The sequence below is a fragment of the Oncorhynchus keta genome, chromosome 14 (genome assembly GCF_023373465.1).
Source record: "Oncorhynchus keta strain PuntledgeMale-10-30-2019 chromosome 14, Oket_V2, whole genome shotgun sequence".
NCBI lineage: Eukaryota > Metazoa > Chordata > Actinopteri > Salmoniformes > Salmonidae > Oncorhynchus > Oncorhynchus keta.
In genome coordinates this window covers 429,400-445,896 of record NC_068434.1, presented here as the reverse complement: position 1 = coordinate 445,896, position 16,497 = coordinate 429,400, and the positions used below count along the sequence as shown (strand labels likewise).

General features: G+C 44.2%; 3 protein-coding genes and 1 long non-coding RNA gene across 4 annotated transcripts in view; 2 read left to right on the top strand and 2 right to left on the bottom strand.

The window, feature by feature from the left end:
• LOC127907089 (mitogen-activated protein kinase 1) overlaps positions 1-11,827 on the top strand; it is a 126,286-nt gene extending 114,459 nt beyond the window's left edge. The window contains exons 7-8 of the mRNA XM_052460796.1: positions 3,297-3,426; positions 4,680-11,827. Coding sequence (XP_052316756.1) covers positions 3,297-3,413 — 117 coding nt within the window. The 3' untranslated portion in view covers positions 3,414-3,426; positions 4,680-11,827. The remainder of the gene's footprint in view (positions 1-3,296; positions 3,427-4,679) is intronic.
• Positions 6,448-7,448, bottom strand: LOC127907387 (uncharacterized). The gene is made up of 6 exons (XM_052462651.1): positions 7,294-7,448; positions 7,202-7,249; positions 6,914-7,153; positions 6,726-6,869; positions 6,634-6,681; positions 6,448-6,589 (listed from the first exon to the last, which is right to left on the bottom strand). Exons 1-6 carry the CDS (start codon positions 7,446-7,448, stop codon positions 6,466-6,468), a joined length of 759 nt encoding a protein of 252 aa, XP_052318611.1. The 3' UTR covers positions 6,448-6,465.
• Positions 11,828-13,257: 1,430 nt separating the features above from the next.
• On the bottom strand, positions 13,258-14,226 carry LOC127907385 (uncharacterized). The gene is made up of 4 exons (XM_052462650.1): positions 14,211-14,226; positions 14,153-14,166; positions 13,446-14,038; positions 13,258-13,395 (listed from the first exon to the last, which is right to left on the bottom strand). Exons 1-4 carry the CDS (start codon positions 14,224-14,226, stop codon positions 13,323-13,325), a joined length of 696 nt encoding a protein of 231 aa, XP_052318610.1. The 3' UTR covers positions 13,258-13,322.
• A 14-nt stretch (positions 14,227-14,240) lies between these two features.
• Positions 14,241-15,168, top strand: LOC118381861 (uncharacterized). The gene is made up of 2 exons (XR_008063080.1): positions 14,241-14,950; positions 15,023-15,168. It is a non-coding gene; the product is annotated as an uncharacterized LOC118381861 (long non-coding RNA).
• The last annotated feature ends 1,329 nt before the right edge of the window (positions 15,169-16,497 follow it).

Here is a 16,497-nt window from a genome sequence, read left to right as displayed (position 1 = left end):
CCCCTGACCCTGACTCACTCTTATTTTATTTTGGATTATAAAACATCTACAACTAGATAGAAAGTGTATAAATTATAATGGGGCAATATTTATATACATTATAATGGGCCAATATTTATATACATTATAATGGGGCAATATTTATATACATTATAATGGGCCAATGTTTATATACATTATAATGGGGCAATATTTATATACATTATAATGGGCCAATGTTTATATACATTATAATGGGCCAATGTTTATATACATTATAATGGGGCAATATTTATATACATTATAATGGGCCAATAATGTTTATATACATTATAATGGGGCAATATTTATATTATAATGGGGCATTATAATGGGGCAATATTTATATACATTATAATGGGCCAATGTTTATATACATTATAATGGGGCAATATTTATATACATTATAATGGGCCAATGTTTATATACATTATAATGGGGCAATATTTATATACATTATAATGGGCCAATGTTTATATACATTATAATGGGCCAATGTTTATATACATTATAATGGGGCAATATTTATATACATTATAATGGGCCAATGTTTATATACATTATAATGGGGCAATATTTATATACATTATAATGGGCCAATGTTTATATACATTATAATGGGCCAATGTTTATATACATTATAATGGGGCAATATTTATATACATTATAATGGGCCAATGTTTATATACATTATAATGGGGCAATATTTATATACATTATAATGGGCCAATGTTTATATACATTATAATGGGGCAATGTTTATATACATTATAATGGGGCAATATTTATATACATTATAATGGGGCAATATTTATATACATTATAATGGGGCAATATTTATATACATTATAATGGGCCAATGTTTATATACATTATAATGGGCCAATGTTTATATACATTATAATGGGCCAATGTTTATATACATTATAATGGGCCAATGTTTATATACATTATAATGGGCCAATGTTTATATATATATCACACACACACACACACACAGTGGGGCAAAAAAGTATTTAGTCAGCCACCAATTGTGCAAGTTCTCCCACTTAAAAAGATGAGAGGCCTGTAATTTTAATCATAGGTACACTTCAACTATGACAAACAAGAAAATCACATTGATTTTTAATGAATTTATTTGCAAATTATGGTGGAAAATAAGTATTAATAAGTACAACCGTGAAGCACAGGGGTGGTAGCATCATGTTGTGGGGGTGCTTTGCTGCAGGAAGGACTGGTGCACTTCACAAAATAGATCACATCATGAGGAAAGAAAATTCTGTGGATAAATTGAAGCAACATTTCAAGACATCAGTCAGGAAGTTAAGGCTTAGTCGCAAATGGGTCTTCCAAATAGACAATATACCCCAAGCATACTTCCAAAGTTGTGTTAGAATGGCTTAAAACCTCTCTAGGCTAGGGGGCGGTATTTTCACGTCCGGATGAAAAGCGTGCCCAAAGTAAACTGCCTGCTACTCAGGCCCAGAAGCTATGATATTCATAATATTAGTAGATTTGGATCGAAAACACTCTGACGTCTGAGTACAACAGAACTTATTTGGACAAACCATCCAGGAAAAAAAAATGTCACTCTCTTTTCAATGGTTTTCTATGGGGATCTGGATTTCTAAGGGACTTGCTTACAGTTCTTATCGCTTCCACTGGATGTCAACAGTCTATAGAAATTGGTTGATGTTTTTCCTTTGTGTAATGAAGAAGTAGCCCTGTTCAGAACGAGGGTTGAGTGTACTGTTTGTTAAGGGAGCGTGACCTGAAAGCTCCACTTAGTTTTCATCCGGTATTGAACGCAGTTCATCCCGTCTTAAATTGTATCGATTATTTACGTTAAAAAATACCTAAAGTTGTATTAGGAAAGTTGTTTGAAATGTTTGGATAGAAATTACAGGTAATTTATGAGATATTTTGAAGTCATGTTGCGTGAGTTGGAACCGTTGTTTTTCTGGATCAACTGGACATTTGGGAACGACGGAATTAATCGAACAAAAGGACCATTTGTGATGTTTACGGGATATATTGGAGTGCCAACAGAAGAAGATCTTCAAAGGTAAGGCATGAATTATATCTATTTCTGACTTTTGTGTCGCGCCTGGCGGGTTGAAATATGATTGTCTGTGTTTGTTTGCTGGGGTGCTGTCGTCAGATAATCGCTTTCGCCGTAAAGCCTTTCTCAAATCTGATACGTTGGCTGGATTAACAACAAGTGTAGCTTGTGTGATTTCATGAAAGCGTAATATTTATAGTAATTTCATTTGAATTTGGCGCTCTGACATTTCACCGGACAAAGTCAAGGTATTGGAGTGGCCATCACAAAGCCCTGAACTCAGTCCTTTAGAAAATTTGTGGGCAGAACTGAAAAAGCGTGTGCGAGCAAAGAGGCCTACAAACCTGACTCAGTTACACCAGCACTGTCAGGAGGAATGGGACAAAATTCACCCAATTTATTGTGGGAAGCTTGTGGAAGGCTACCCGAAACGTTTGACCCAAGTTCAACAAAATTTTAAAGGCAATGCTACCAAGTACTAATTGAGTGGTTGTAAACTTCTGACCCACTGGGAATGTGATGAAAGAAATAAAAGCTGAAATAAATCATTCTCTCTACTATTATTCTGACATTTCACATTCTTAAAATAAAGTGGTGATCCTAACTGACCTAAGACATCTTTACTATGATTAAATGCCAGGAATTGTGATAAACTGAGTTTAAATGTATTTGGCGAAGGTGCCGTTAAAATAATTTAAAATAGATGGTATCAAGTACAGTATATACATATGAGATGAGTAATGTAGGGTATGTAAACATTATATAAAGTGGCAATTGTCAGAAATTGTGAAACTGAGTTTAAATGTATTTGGCTGAGGTGTATGTAAACTTCTGACTTCAACTGTGTATGCATGCATGTATGTATGTATGTATGTATGTATGTATGTATGTATGTATGTATGTATGTATGTATGTGTGTGTGTGTGTGTGTGTGTGTGTGTGTGTGTGTGTGTGTGTGTGTGTGTGTGTGTGTGTGTGTATATATATTACCACCCTACAGAGATATTATTATTATATATTATATAAACCCTGACCCTAGTTTAGACTCTAACCTCCTCTCTCTCTGTGTCTCTCTCTCTCTCTCTCTCTCTCTCTCTCTCTCTCTCTCTCTCTCTCTCTCTCTCTCTCTCTCTCTCTCTGTCTCTGTCTCTGTCTCTGTCTCTGTCTCTGTCTCTCTCTCTCTCTCTCTCTCTCTCTCTCTCTCTGTGTGTGTTAGCCTGTAGCTGAGGCTCCTTTCAAGTTTGACATGGAGCTGGATGATCTCCCCAAAGAGACCCTGAAGGAGCTGATCTTTGAAGAGACGGCTCGCTTCAACACAGTCTGCAGGTCCTAACCTATAGAACCAGGTACAAACAGCAGACAGGGCCTTATGAGGTTCTGCCCAAGTATGGTGAATAATAAATAATAATAAAGTCATTTTGGACTGCCTTTGTTGAAGGTGCTCTGGATAGCTCTCTCTCAGCTCCCTCTCTCTCTCAGCTCTCTCTCTCTCAGCTCTCTCTCTCTCAGCTCTCTCTCTCTCTCTCTCAGCTCTCTCTCTCTCTCAGCTCCCTCTCTCTCTCAGCTCTCTCTCAGCTCTCTCTCTCTCTCAGCTCTCTCTCTCTCTCAGCTCCCTCTCTCTAGCAGCTCTCTCTCTCTAGCAGCTCTCTCTCTCTAGCAGCTCTCTCTCTCTAGCAGCTCCCTCTCTCTAGCAGCTCTCTCTCTCTAGCAGCTCTCTCTCTCTAGCAGCTCTCTCTCTAGCAGCTCTCTCTCTCTAGCAGCTCTCTCTCTCTAGCAGCTCCCTCTCTCTAGCAGCTCTCTCTCTCTAGCAGCTCTCTCTCTCTAGCAGCTCTCTCTCTCTCTCAGCTCTCTCTCTCTCTCTAGCAGCTCTCTCTCTCTAGCAGCTCTCTCTCTCTAGCAGCTCTCTCTCTCTCTCTCAGCTCTCTCTCTCTAGCAGCTCTCTCTCTCTAGCAGCTCTCTCTCTCTAGCAGCTCTCTCTCTCTAGCAGCTCTCTCTCTCTAGCAGCTCTCTCTCTCTCTATCTAGCAGCTCTCTCTCTCTCTATCTAGCAGCTCTCTCTCTCTCTATCTAGCAGCTCTCTCTCTCTATCTAGCAGCTCTCGCTCTCTCTATCTAGCAGCTCTCTCTATCTAGCAGCTCTCTCTCTCTAGCAGCTCTCTCTTTCTAGCAGCTCTCTCTCTCTATCTAGCAGCTCTCTCTCTCTAGCAGCTCTCTCTCTCTCTATCTAGCAGCTCTCTCTCTCTATCTAGCAGCTCTCTCTCTCTATCTAGCAGCTCTCTCTCTCTCTATCTAGCAGCTCTCTCTCTCTCTATCTAGCAGCTCTCTCTCTCTATCTAGCAGCTCTCTCTCTCTAGCAGCTCTCTCTCTCTAGCAGCTCTCTCTCTCTAGCAGCTCTCTCTCTCTAGCAGCTCTCTCTCTCTCTCTCTAGCAGCTCTCTCTCTCTAGCAGCTCTCTCTCTCTAGCAGCTCTCTCTCTCTAGCAGCTCTCTTTCTCTAGCAGCTCTCTCTCTCAAACATCTCTCTCTCTCTCTCTCTCTCTCTCTCTCTCTCTCTCTCTCTCTCTCTCTCTCTCTTTAACAGCTCTCTCTCTCTCTCTCCACAGATCAGACTCTGGACTCTCCTCGTTGTGTGCTCTGGTTCCTCCTGTCTTCAGCCTGTATACTCCCCCCCCACCTTCCTCAGTCAGACCACCATGCTCAGGAACGGGTTTCAGGAATCAATCTGTCCTTTCTCCCTCTATCCCTCCCCTCTCTCCCTACGGGGTGAGGAGGGTCACATGTTGGCTTATTGTTTATTATCCCCCCACCCACTCCTCACTGCCTACGGGGGACTATTGGAAAGCACTATGTAGGGAATAGGGCTCTGGGCTATAGTAGTGCACTATATAGGGAATAGGGCTCTGGTCTAAAGTAGTGCACTATATAGGTAACATGACTCTAGTCTATAGTAGTACACTATATAGGGAATAGGGCCCTGGTCTAAAAGTAGTGCACTATATAGGGGAATAGGGCCCTGGTCTATAGTAGTACACTATATAGGGAATAGAGCTCTGGTCTATAGTAGTACCACTATATAGGGAATAGGGCCCTGGTCTAAAGTGGTGTACCATATAGGGAATAGTGCTCTGGTCTATAGTAGTGCACTATGTAGGGAATAGTGATCTGGTCTAAAGTAGTGTACTATATAGGGAATAGGGCCTGGTCTAAAGTAGTACACTATATAGGGAGTAGGGCCCTGGTCTATAGTAGTGCACTATATAGGGAATAGGGCCCTGGTCTATAGTAGTACACTATATAGGGAATAGGGCAATGGTCTATAGTAGTGCACTATATAGGGAATAGGGCCCTGGTCTATAGTAGTACCACTATATAGGGAATAGGGCCCTGGTCTATAGTAGTACACTATATAGGGAATAGGGCCCTGGTCTATAGTAGTACACTATATAGGGAATAGGGCCCTGGTCTATAGTAGTACCACTATATAGGGAATAGGGCTCTGGTCTATAGTAGTACCACTATATAGGGAATAGGGCCCTGGTCTATAGTAGTATACTATATAGGGAATAGGGCCCTGGTCTATAGTAGTACCACTATATAGGGAATAGGGCTCTGGTCTATAGTAGTACCACTATATAGTGAATAGGGCCCTGGTCTATAGTAGTACACTATATAGGGAATAGGGCCCTGGTCTATAGTAGTACCACTATATAGGGAATAGGGCTCTGGTCTATAGTAGTACCACTATATAGGGAATAGGGCCCTGGTCTATAGTAGTACCACTATATAGGGAATAGGGCCCTGGTCTATAGTAGTACCACTATATAGGGAATAGGACTCTGGTCTAAAGTAGTGCACTATATAGGGAATAGGGCTCTGGTCACTAGTAGTACCACTATATAGGGAATAGGACTCTGGTCTATAGTAGTGCACTATATAGGGAATAGGGCTCTGGTCTATAGTAGTGCACTATATAGGGAATAGGGCTCTGGTCTATAGTAGTACCACTATATAGGGAATAGGGCCCTGGTCTATAGTAGTACCACTATATAGGGAATAGGGCCCTGGTCTATAGTAGTACCACTATATAGGGAATAGGACTCTGGTCTAAAGTAGTGCACTATATAGGGAATAGGGCTCTGGTCACTAGTAGTACCACTATATAGGGAATAGGACTCTGGTCTATAGTAGTGCACTATATAGGGAATAGGGCTCTGGTCTATAGTAGTGCACTATATAGGGAATAGGGCTCTGGTCTATAGTAGTACCACTATATATAATTTTTGTACAGCTTCTTTTCTTTTCTAACTATCTGAAGCCGAGCTATGATCAGGAACTCGTAGGTGATATCACTCTACCAAGAAAGACCCCGCATTAATGACAACAACTTATTTATGCAATGAAATAATGCTCTCTGTACCTGGACAGACAGACACAGGACAGGTTGTTGACATAATGCTCTCTGTACCTGGACAGACAGACACAGGACAGGTTGTTGACATAATGCTCTCTGTACCTGGACAGACACAGGACAGGTTGTTGACATAATGCTCTCTGTACCTGGACAGACAGACACAGGACAGGTTGTTGACATAATGCTCTCTGTACCTGGACAGACACAGGACAGGTTGTTGACATAATGCTCTCTGTACCTGGACAGACAGACACAGGACAGGTTGTTGACATAATGCTCTCTGTACCTGGACAGACAGACACAGGACAGGTTGTTGACATAATGCTCTCTGTACCTGGACAGACAGACACAGGACAGGTTGTTGACATAATGCTCTCTGTACCTGGACGGACACAGGACAGGTTGTTGACATAATGCTCTCTGTACCTGGACAGACAGACACAGGACAGGTTGTTGACATAATGCTCTCTGTACCTGGACAGACAGACACAGGACAGGTTGTTGACATAATGCTCTCTGTACCTGGACAGACAGACACAGGACAGGTTGTTGACATAATGCTCTCTGTACCTGGACAGACAGACACAGGACAGGTTGTTGACATAATGCTCTCTGTACCTGGACAGACAGACACAGGACAGGTTGTTGACATAATGCTCTCTGTACCTGGACGGACAGACACAGGACAGGTTGTTGACATAATGCTCTCTGTACCTGGACAGACAGACACAGGACAGGTTGTTGACATAATGCTCTCTGTACCTGGACGGACACAGGACAGGTTGTTGACATAATGCTCTCTGTACCTGGACAGACAGACACAGGACAGGTTGTTGACATAATGCTCTCTGTACCTGGACAGACAGACACAGGACAGGTTGTTGACATAATGCTCTCTGTACCTGGACAGACAGACACAGGACAGGTTGTTGGTAGAGAGATGATTCTGAAAGTAACGCATGTGTTGTCGAAGTAACTGTAATAATAGAACCCAATTTGAAAAAGTAACATGTTGCTTTACTCTGTTACTCATAAAAGTAATCTGTTACTTTTGTAACACTGGTTAGTAATCTCCCTCCCTCCCAGATAGAATACGTAGGTCCTCCACTTCCTCCTCTTGAGGAAGAGCAGACGGACCAGACCAACGGACAGTATCAACCTGGCCTGTGGAGCAGGGTCTTCACTGTTAAATGATAAATAATAATAATAATAATATATGCCATTTAGCAGACGCTTTTATCCAAAGCGACTTACAGTCATGTGTGCATAAATTCCTCCTCTCCTCCCTCTGGTGAATCTCTTTCTGGGTCTTTGGCCTTGTGACAGTAAGACTGTATCCTTTTGACTGTTAAACACTCTGTCTACATATTGATAATGTCTGGTTGGCTGGGCCCTGTTTCAGCTCCTCCCCCTAACCCCTGGGCCCTGTTTCAGCTCCTCCCCCTAACCCCCTGGGCCCTGTTTCAGCTCCTCCCCCTAACCCCCTGGGCCCTGTTTCAGCTCCTCCCCCTAACCCCCTGGGCCCTGTTTCAGATCCTCCCCCTAACCCCCTGGGCCCTGTTTCAGCTCCTCCCCCTAACCCCCTGGGCCCTGTTTCAGCTCCTCCCCCTAACCCCCTGGGCCCTGTTTCAGCTCCTCCCCCTAACCCCCTGGGCCCTGTTTCAGCTCCTCCCCCTAACCCCTGGGCCCTGTTTCAGTTACGATATGTTGTTGAACGTTGCAGATAGACTACGGCTGATGTTATTCTGTGTACTAGATGCGTTCTACATCATACTGCTCCTTTATGTGCATGACCTCTGCCCCCCGGGTACACTGAAATTTGTTCCTTTTGGGGGGGAGTTTTCCTTTAACTATCTCTTTGGTATTTGTTTCATTAGTTCATTGTTGTTCATAGCTGACAAGCAAAACATTTTGGGACTACAATGAACTGAAACAAATACTAAAATATATTTTGGGGGTGGAGTTTAACTAATCAGATCAAGGCACTTAACATGGTGCTTGTGCAGTAATATGCTAATGATATGCAGATCAGTGGATCCCAATCAGGTGGCAGCACACCTTCACAAATTTAAATATCTCGGAGAGCACACCCCCTTTTTATTTTTACCAAGTTAATAAACTTATAATTTCTTGATCTTAAATAAGATTCCCCATTTAAAGCAACAAAAAAACCCATAGGCGATGTATATTAAAAATACTGTTTATAATTATATATATATTACGTACCTTCATGTGTAAAACAATGTATACTGACAAACCTACAGAGGCATGAGTCAGATGACATAATATGTACATTATCAGTCCACTGGAGCCGTTTCAATAGTTTGGATGTTTCTAGTGTGGTGGTTTATGTATGCAAGTTCCCCTTTAACACGGTATCACCACCCGTTGGATCTGTGACAGACTGTAACAGCATTATAATATAATAATAATAATAATAATAATAATAATAATAATATATGCTATTTAGCAGACGCTTTTATCCAAAGCGACTTACAGTCATGTGTGCATACATTCTACGTATGGGTGGTCCCGGGGATCGAACCCACTATCCTGGCGTTACAAGCGCCATGCTCTACCAACTGAGCTACAGAAGGACAATTATAAACGAGTCCCGTCTGTTTCTCCCTCCTTCCCCGAACTAGAAGAACAAATAACAAGGATTAATAACGGAGGCATTATCAGTGACACAAGATGTCTGCATCTCTCTAGATCTATACGCTAGCTTCTCTTTGACACCATCGCAGCGGTCATAGTTCACTTCTCGTCAACAGTTCATGTCTTAGTGTCTTCGTTCCTATTTGCTTCAGCTTTCCCTGTTTCACATAACATTTATCACCCTTATTTAAGTTCCATACACAACCAATGCAAGGGAAGCTGGCTAGTTGTTAGTAGCTTGAGCTCCTTCATCAGTATTTGAGATGCTCAGAGAGAACATTCTCCATGTCTGCTGCCATTTCACTGGCCATAGTATCTAAGTGGCCAAACATCTATATAGATCTCTGCTCCAGTAACTGGCTGTGGTTTCACACCTCTGCTCCAGTAACTGGCTGTGGTTTCACACCTCTGCTCCAGTAACTGGCTGTGGTTTCACACCTCTGCTCCAGTAACTGGCTGTGGTTTCACACCTCTGCTCCAGTAACTGGCTGTGGTTTCACACCTCTGCTCCAGTAACTGGCTGTGGTTTCACATCTCTGCTCCAGTAGCTGGCTGTGGTTTCACATCTCTGCTCCAGTAACTGGCTGTGGTTTCACACCTCTGCTCCAGTAACTGGCTGTGGTTTCACACCTCTGCTCCAGTAACTGGCTGTGGTTTCACATATCTGCTCCAGTAACTGGCTGTGGTTTCACATCTCTGCTCCAGTAACTGGCTGTGGTTTCATATCTCTGCTCCAGTAACTGGCTGTGGTTTCACATCTCTGCTCCAGTAACTGGCTGTGGTTTCACATCTCTGCTCCAGTAACTGGCTGTGGTTTCACATCTCTGCTCCAGTAACTGGCTGTGGTTTCACACCTCTGCTCCAGTAACTGGCTGTGGTTTCATACCTCTGCTCCAGTAACTGGCTGTGGTTTCATATCTCTGCTCCAGTAACTGGCTGTGGTTTCATATCTCTGCTCCAGTAACTGGCTGTGGTTTCATACCTCTGCTCCAGTAACTGGCTGTGGTTTCATACCTCTGCTCCAGTAACTGGCTGTGGTTTCATATCTCTGCTCCAGTAACTGGCTGTGGTTTCATATCTCTGCTCCAGTAACTGGCTGTGGTTTCATATCTCTGCTCCAGTAACTGGCTGTGGTTTCATACCTCTGCTCCAGTAACTGGCTGTGGTTTCATATCTCTGCTCCAGTAACTGGCTGTGGTTTCATACCTCTGCTCCAGTAACTGGCTGTGGTTTCACACCTCTGCTCCAGTAACTGGCTGTGGTTTCACACCTCTGCTCCAGTAACTGGCTGTGGTTTCATATCTCTGCTCCAGTAACTGGCTGTGGTTTCATACCTCTGCTCCAGTAACTGGCTGTGGTTTCACACCTCTGCTCCAGTAACTGGCTGTGGTTTCATACCTCTGCTCCAGTAACTGGCTGTGGTTTCACACCTCTGCTCCAGTAACTGGCTGTGGTTTCACACCTCTGCTCCAGTAACTGGCTGTGGTTTCACACCTCTGCTCCAGTAACTGGCTGTGGTTTCATACCTCTGCTCCAGTAACTGGCTGTGGTTTCACACCTCTGCTCCAGTAACTGGCTGTGGTTTCATGCGACACCTATCAGACTTCATACCAAGTCTAATGCCAAGTCTAGAGCTCCCAGCTCATTGGTTGAGATGCTCAGAGAGAACATTCTCCATGTAGTGCAGGTCCACCTCTTTGATTGCACTTGCTTTTTCTATATAACGTTACAATGCCTTCTATATAATGTTACAATACTTTCTATATAATGTTAAAATGCCACATCAACGACGTTAAAATGCCTTCTATATAACGTTACAATGCCATAATGGGACATATAGTGTCTACTGGCTCAATATCTCCACACAGAGAGCCAGCTAGGTGGATTACATTAAGGTCTGAATAACATGACAATGCCATGGGACCTGCTGCACAGCATTACAGAGCCTTAACCCATCTACAGAAGGCAGCAGCTGTTAGAGCCACTGGCCACAACCCCCCCCCCTGATCCATCTGTCCATCAATCTATCTATCCAAAAGTATGTGGACACCCTTTCAAATTAGTGGGTTCTATTTCAACCACACCCATTGCTGACAGGTGTAAAATAAAATCGAGCACACAGCCATGCAATCTCCATAGACAGACATTGGCAGTAGAATGGAGAGCTCAGTGACCTTAAACCTGACACCGTCATAGAATGCCACCTTTCCAACAAGTCAGTTTGTCAAATGTCTGCCCTGCTAGAGCTTCCCCCGGTCATCTGTAAGTGCTGTTACTGTGAAGTGGAAACATCTAGGAGCAACAACGGCTTAGCCGCGAAGTGGTAGGCAACACCAGCTCACAGAACAGGACCGCCAAGTGCTGAAACGCATAAAGATCATCTGTCCCCGGTTGCAACACTCACTACCGAGTTCCAAACTGCCTCTGGAAGCAACGTCAGCACATGAACTGTTCATCGGGAGCTTCATGAAATGGGTTTCCATGGTCGAGCAGCCGCACACAAGCCTAAGATCACCATGTGTAATAACGGCTGGAGGGGTGTAAAGCTCGCCGCCATTGGAATCTGGAGCAATGGAAATGCATTTTCTTGGGTGATGAATTTCGCTTCACCATCCGGCAGTCCGACGGATTAATCTGGTGATCCGACGGACGAAAACCTGACTGGCCGGCACAGAGCCCTGACTTCAACCCCATCGAACACCTTTGGGATGAATTGGAAGGCCGACTGTTAGCCAGGACTAATCGCCCAACATCAGTGCCCGACCTCACTAATACTGTTGTGGCTGAATGGAAGCAAGTCCCGCAGCAATGTTCCAACATCTAGTGGAAAGCCTTCCCAGGAGAGTGGAGGCGGTTATAGCAGCAATGTTCCTACATCTAGTGGAAAGCCTTCCCAGGAGAGTGGAGGCTGTTATAGCAGAAATGTTCCTACATCTAGTGGAAAGCCTTCCCAGAAGAGTGGAGGCTGTTATAGCAGCAATGTTCCCACATCTAGTGGATAGCCTTCCCAGAAGAGTGGAGGCTGTTATAGCAGCAATGTTCCTTCATCTAGTGGAAAGCCTTCCCAGGAGAGTGGAGGCTGTTATAGCAGCAATGTTCCTACATCTAGTGGAAAGCCTTCCCAGAAGAGTGGAGGCTGTTATAGCAGCAAAGGGGGGACCAACTCAATATTAATGACTTAGCAGAAGAGTGGAGGCTGTTATAGCAGCAATGTTCCCACATCTAGTGGAAAACCTTCCCAGAAGAGTGGAGGCTGTTATAGCAGCAATGTTCCAACATCTAGTAGAAAGCCTTCCCAGAAGAGTGGAGGCTGTTATAGCAGCAATGTTCCAACATCTAGTAGAAAGCCTTCCCAGAAGAGTGGAGGCTGTTATAGCAGCAATGTTCCAACATCTAGTAGAAAGCCTTCCCAGAAGAGTGGAGGCTGTTATAGCAGCAATGTTCCAACATCTAGTAGAAAGCCTTCCCAGAAGAGTGGAGGCTGTTATAGCAGCAATGTTCCAACATCTAGTAGAAAGCCTTCCCAGAAGAGTGGAGGCTGTTATAGCAGCAATGTTCCAACATCTAGTGGAAAGCCTTCCCAGAAGAGTGGAGGCTGTTATAGCAGCAACGTTCCAACATCTAGTGGAAAGCCTTCCCAGAAGAGTGGAGGCTGTTATAGCAGGAATGTTCCAACATCTAGTGGAAAGCCTTCCCAGGAGAGTGGAGGCTTTTATAGCAGCAAAGCGGGGACCAACTCAATATTAATGCCTGTGATTTTGGAATGAGATGTTTGACAAGCAGGTGTCCACATGCTTTTGGCCAAGTAATGTATCTATCTCTATTGATCTACCCTATGCTTACCTACCTATCCTCAAACCTATCCTCAACCTACCTAGTAAGATGTAAGCTTGTATCGATCTGCTTCAGAGTCTGAGTCGGTCCGTGTTGCAAACCTGTCTGGTTCTTTGTGCCTTTCTTCTTAACGGGCTTGAACTCCAAAATGTTTTGTGCAGCTTTGTTTAGCTGGGGGTCCGTTGTGATTGCAGTATATTCTTTATGTTAAGGGAAGGTTTTTCATAAGTCTCACTGAGTATGTTGTACTTTTTAAGATTAGTTATGGTTCTGTTGCCGAAGCTTTGTGATTGTGATTCTGTACTGAAAAAGATGAAGGCTGAATTCTATTGTTTGCTTTACTTTAACCTCTGCCCCGCTCTTTACCTTGGTCTGGGTGGGGTGTCTCCACCTTGGCCTGGGTGGGGTGTCTCCACCTTGGCCTGGGTGGGGTGTCTCCACCTTGGTCTGGGTGGGGTTTCTCCACCTTGGTCTGGGTGGGGTTTCTCCACCTTGGTCTGGGTGGGGTTTCTCCACCTTGGTCTGGGTGGGGTGTCTCCACCTTGGTCTGGGTGGGGTGTCTCCACCCCGCTCTTTACCTTGGTCTGGGTGGGGTGTCTCCACCTTGGCCTGGGTGGGGTGTCTCCACCTTGGTCTGGGTGGGGTTTCTCCACCTTGGTCTGGGTGGGGTGTCTCCACCTTGGTCTGGGTGGGGTTTCTCCACCTTGGTCTGGGTGGGGTTTCTCCACCTTGGTCTGGGTGGGGTGTCTCCACCTTGGTCTGGGTGGGGTGTCTCCACCTTGGTCTGGGTGGGGTTTCTCCACCTTGGTCTGGGTGGGGTTTCTCCACCTTGGTCTGGGTGGGGTTTCTCCACCTTGGTCTGGGTGGGGTTTCTCCACCTTGGTCTGGGTGGGGTGTCTCCACCTTGGTCTGGGTGGGGTGTCTCCACCTTGGTCTGGGTGGGGTGTCTCCACCTTGGTCTGGGTGGGGTGTCTCCACCTTGGTCTGGGTGGGGTGTCTCCACCTTGGTCTGGGTGGGGTGTCTCCACCTTGGTCTGGGTGGGGTGTCTCCACCCCGTTCTTTTTGCTTTTTATTTATTTCTTTTTTTTAAATGTTTTGTGCAAAAAATATTTTTTATTGTCAAATGAATGTTATGTTTCTATCTAATATTAATCTTGAATAAGACTTGTTGCCATGAATTGAAATACTCTTATGTTTTTATTTAAAATCTTTCATTCAAATGTTTTGTGCAAAAAATATTTTTCATGTATTTTCAAATGGCTTATGTTTCTATCTAATATTAATCTTGAATAAGACTTGTTGCCATGAATTGAAATACTCTTATGTTTTGAGCAGTAAAATCTTTCATTCACGCTAAAAAGAAAAAATATTAAGTTTCATGTATTTTCGGTTGGCTGTGTTTTTGAGGTTAGCACCAGTAACTAAACCAGGTTATGGTAGGGAGAGGTTTAAACCAACCCTTCAAGGTCTGTTTTTGAGGGTAGTATCGGTAACTAAACCAGGTTATGGTAGGGAGAGGTTTAAACCAACCCTTCAAGGTCTGTTTTTGAGGGTACTATCGGTAACTAAACCAGGTTATGGTAGGGAGAGGTTTAAACCAACCCTTCAAGGTCTGTTTTTGAGGGTAGTATCGGTAACTAAACCAGGTTATGGTAGGGAGAGGTTTAAACCAACCCTTCAAGGTCTGTTTTTGAGGGTAGTATCGGTAACTAAACCAGGTTATGGTAGGGAGAGGTTTAAACCAACCCTTCAAGGTCTGTTTTTGAGGGTACTATCGGTAACTAAACCAGGTTATGGTAGGGAGAGGTTTAAACCAACCCTTCAAGGTCTGTTTTTGAGGGTAGTATCGGTAACTAAACCAGGTTATGGTAGGGAGAGGTTTAAACCAACCCTTCAAGGTCTGTTTTTGAGGGTACTATCGGTAACTAAACCAGGTTATGGTAGGGAGAGGTTTAAACCAACCCTTCAAGGTCTGTTTTTGAGGGTAGTATCGGTAACTAAACCAGGTTATGGTAGGGAGAGGTTTAAACCAACCCTTCAAGGTCTGAGAATATTGCCGTCTGTCATGCCGGAGAACAAACCATTTCTGCTAATGTTGAAGATGACTGCCATTTATTAAAAAACAATATCAATCTTGTTATTTTGCATCTTTGCCATGTAACCTATGAAATAAATACACTGTATCCTATGTGTCTTGGGGGTCTTCTTTGGAAACAAACACAATTCAGTCCCCGGCTTCTGGTCCCTGGTCAAAAGGCTGCTGTTTAGGAAGCAACCCCAGAATGAGAGGATTTGTGATTCTCTCCCGATGTGACATGATCAGAGCCTTTTCATTTGAATCAGAGGATAGTACGGCTACATGGGATGTTCCCAATTCAGTGGTTATGAATGGAGTATGTTATTGAGTTGTATCCCCTTTTGCCCTCAGAACAGCCTCAATTCGTCAGGGTATGGTACTCTACAAGGTCTCTAAAGCGTTCCACAGGGATGCTGGCCCATGTTGACTCCAATGCTTCCCACAGTTGTCAAGTTGGCTGGATGTCCTTTGGGTGGTGTTGCATTCTTTATACACACAGGAAACTGTTAAGAATGAAAAACCTCTACCATAACCCCGTTCAATGACACTTAAATATTTTTTTGCCCATTCACCCTCTGAATGTCACACATACACAATCCATGTTAAGGCTTAAAAATCATTCTTTAACCTGTGTCCTCCCCTTCATCACAATTATTTCAATCAAATGTATTCATAAAGCCCTTCGTACATCAGCTGATATCTCAAAGTGCTGTACAGACACCCAGCCTAAAACCCCAAACAGCAAGCAATGCAGGTGTAGAAGCACGGTGGCTAGGAAAAACTCCCTAGAAAGGAAGGAACCTAGGAAGAAACCAGGCTTTGAGGGGTGGCCAGTCCTCTTCTGGCTGGGCCGGGTGGAGATTATAACAGAACATGGCCAAGATGTTAAAATGTTAATAGATGACCAGCAGGGTCAAATAATAATGATCACAGTAGTTGTCGAGGGTGCAACAGGTCAGCACCTCAGGATTAAATGTCAGTTGGCTTTTCATAGCCGATCCTTCAGAGTATCTCTACCGCTCCTGCTGTCTCTAGAGAGTTGAAAACAGCAGGTCTGGGACAGGTAGCACGTCCTTTGAACAGCTCAGGGGTCCATAGCCGCAGGCAGAACAGTTGAAACTGGAGCAGCAGCACGACCAGGTGGACTGTGGACAGCAAGGAGCCATCAGGCCAGGTAGTCCTGAGGCATGGTCCTCGGAGAGAATTAGAGAGAGCATACTTAAATTCACACAGGACACCGGATTAGACAGGAGAAGTCCTCCAGATAAAACAGACTGACCCTAGCCCCCCGACACAAACTACTGCAGCATAAATACTGGAGGCTGAGACAGGAGGGGTCTGGAGGCACTGTGGCCCCGTCCGACGATACCCCCGGACAGGGCCAAACGGGCAGGATATAACCCCACCTACTTTCCCAAAGGACAGCCCCCCACACCACGA

Excerpts from the sequence above, each read along its gene's own strand:
- LOC127907385 (XM_052462650.1), bottom strand. Across the intron at positions 13,396-13,445 it reads GAAACCCCACCCAGACCAAG|GTGGAGACACCCCACCCAGG; the intron begins GTGGAGAAACCC and ends ACCCAGGCCAAG.
- LOC127907387 (XM_052462651.1), bottom strand. The coding sequence starts at position 7,448 with ATGCGTTACTTTCAGAATCATCTCTCTACCAACAACCTGTCCTGTGTC. Across the intron at positions 7,250-7,293 it reads TCCTGTGTCTGTCTGTCCAG|GTACAGAGAGCATTATGTCA; the intron begins GTACAGAGAGCA and ends GTGTCCGTCCAG. Across the intron at positions 6,590-6,633 it reads TCCTGTGTCTGTCTGTCCAG|GTACAGAGAGCATTATGTCA; the intron begins GTACAGAGAGCA and ends GTGTCTGTCCAG.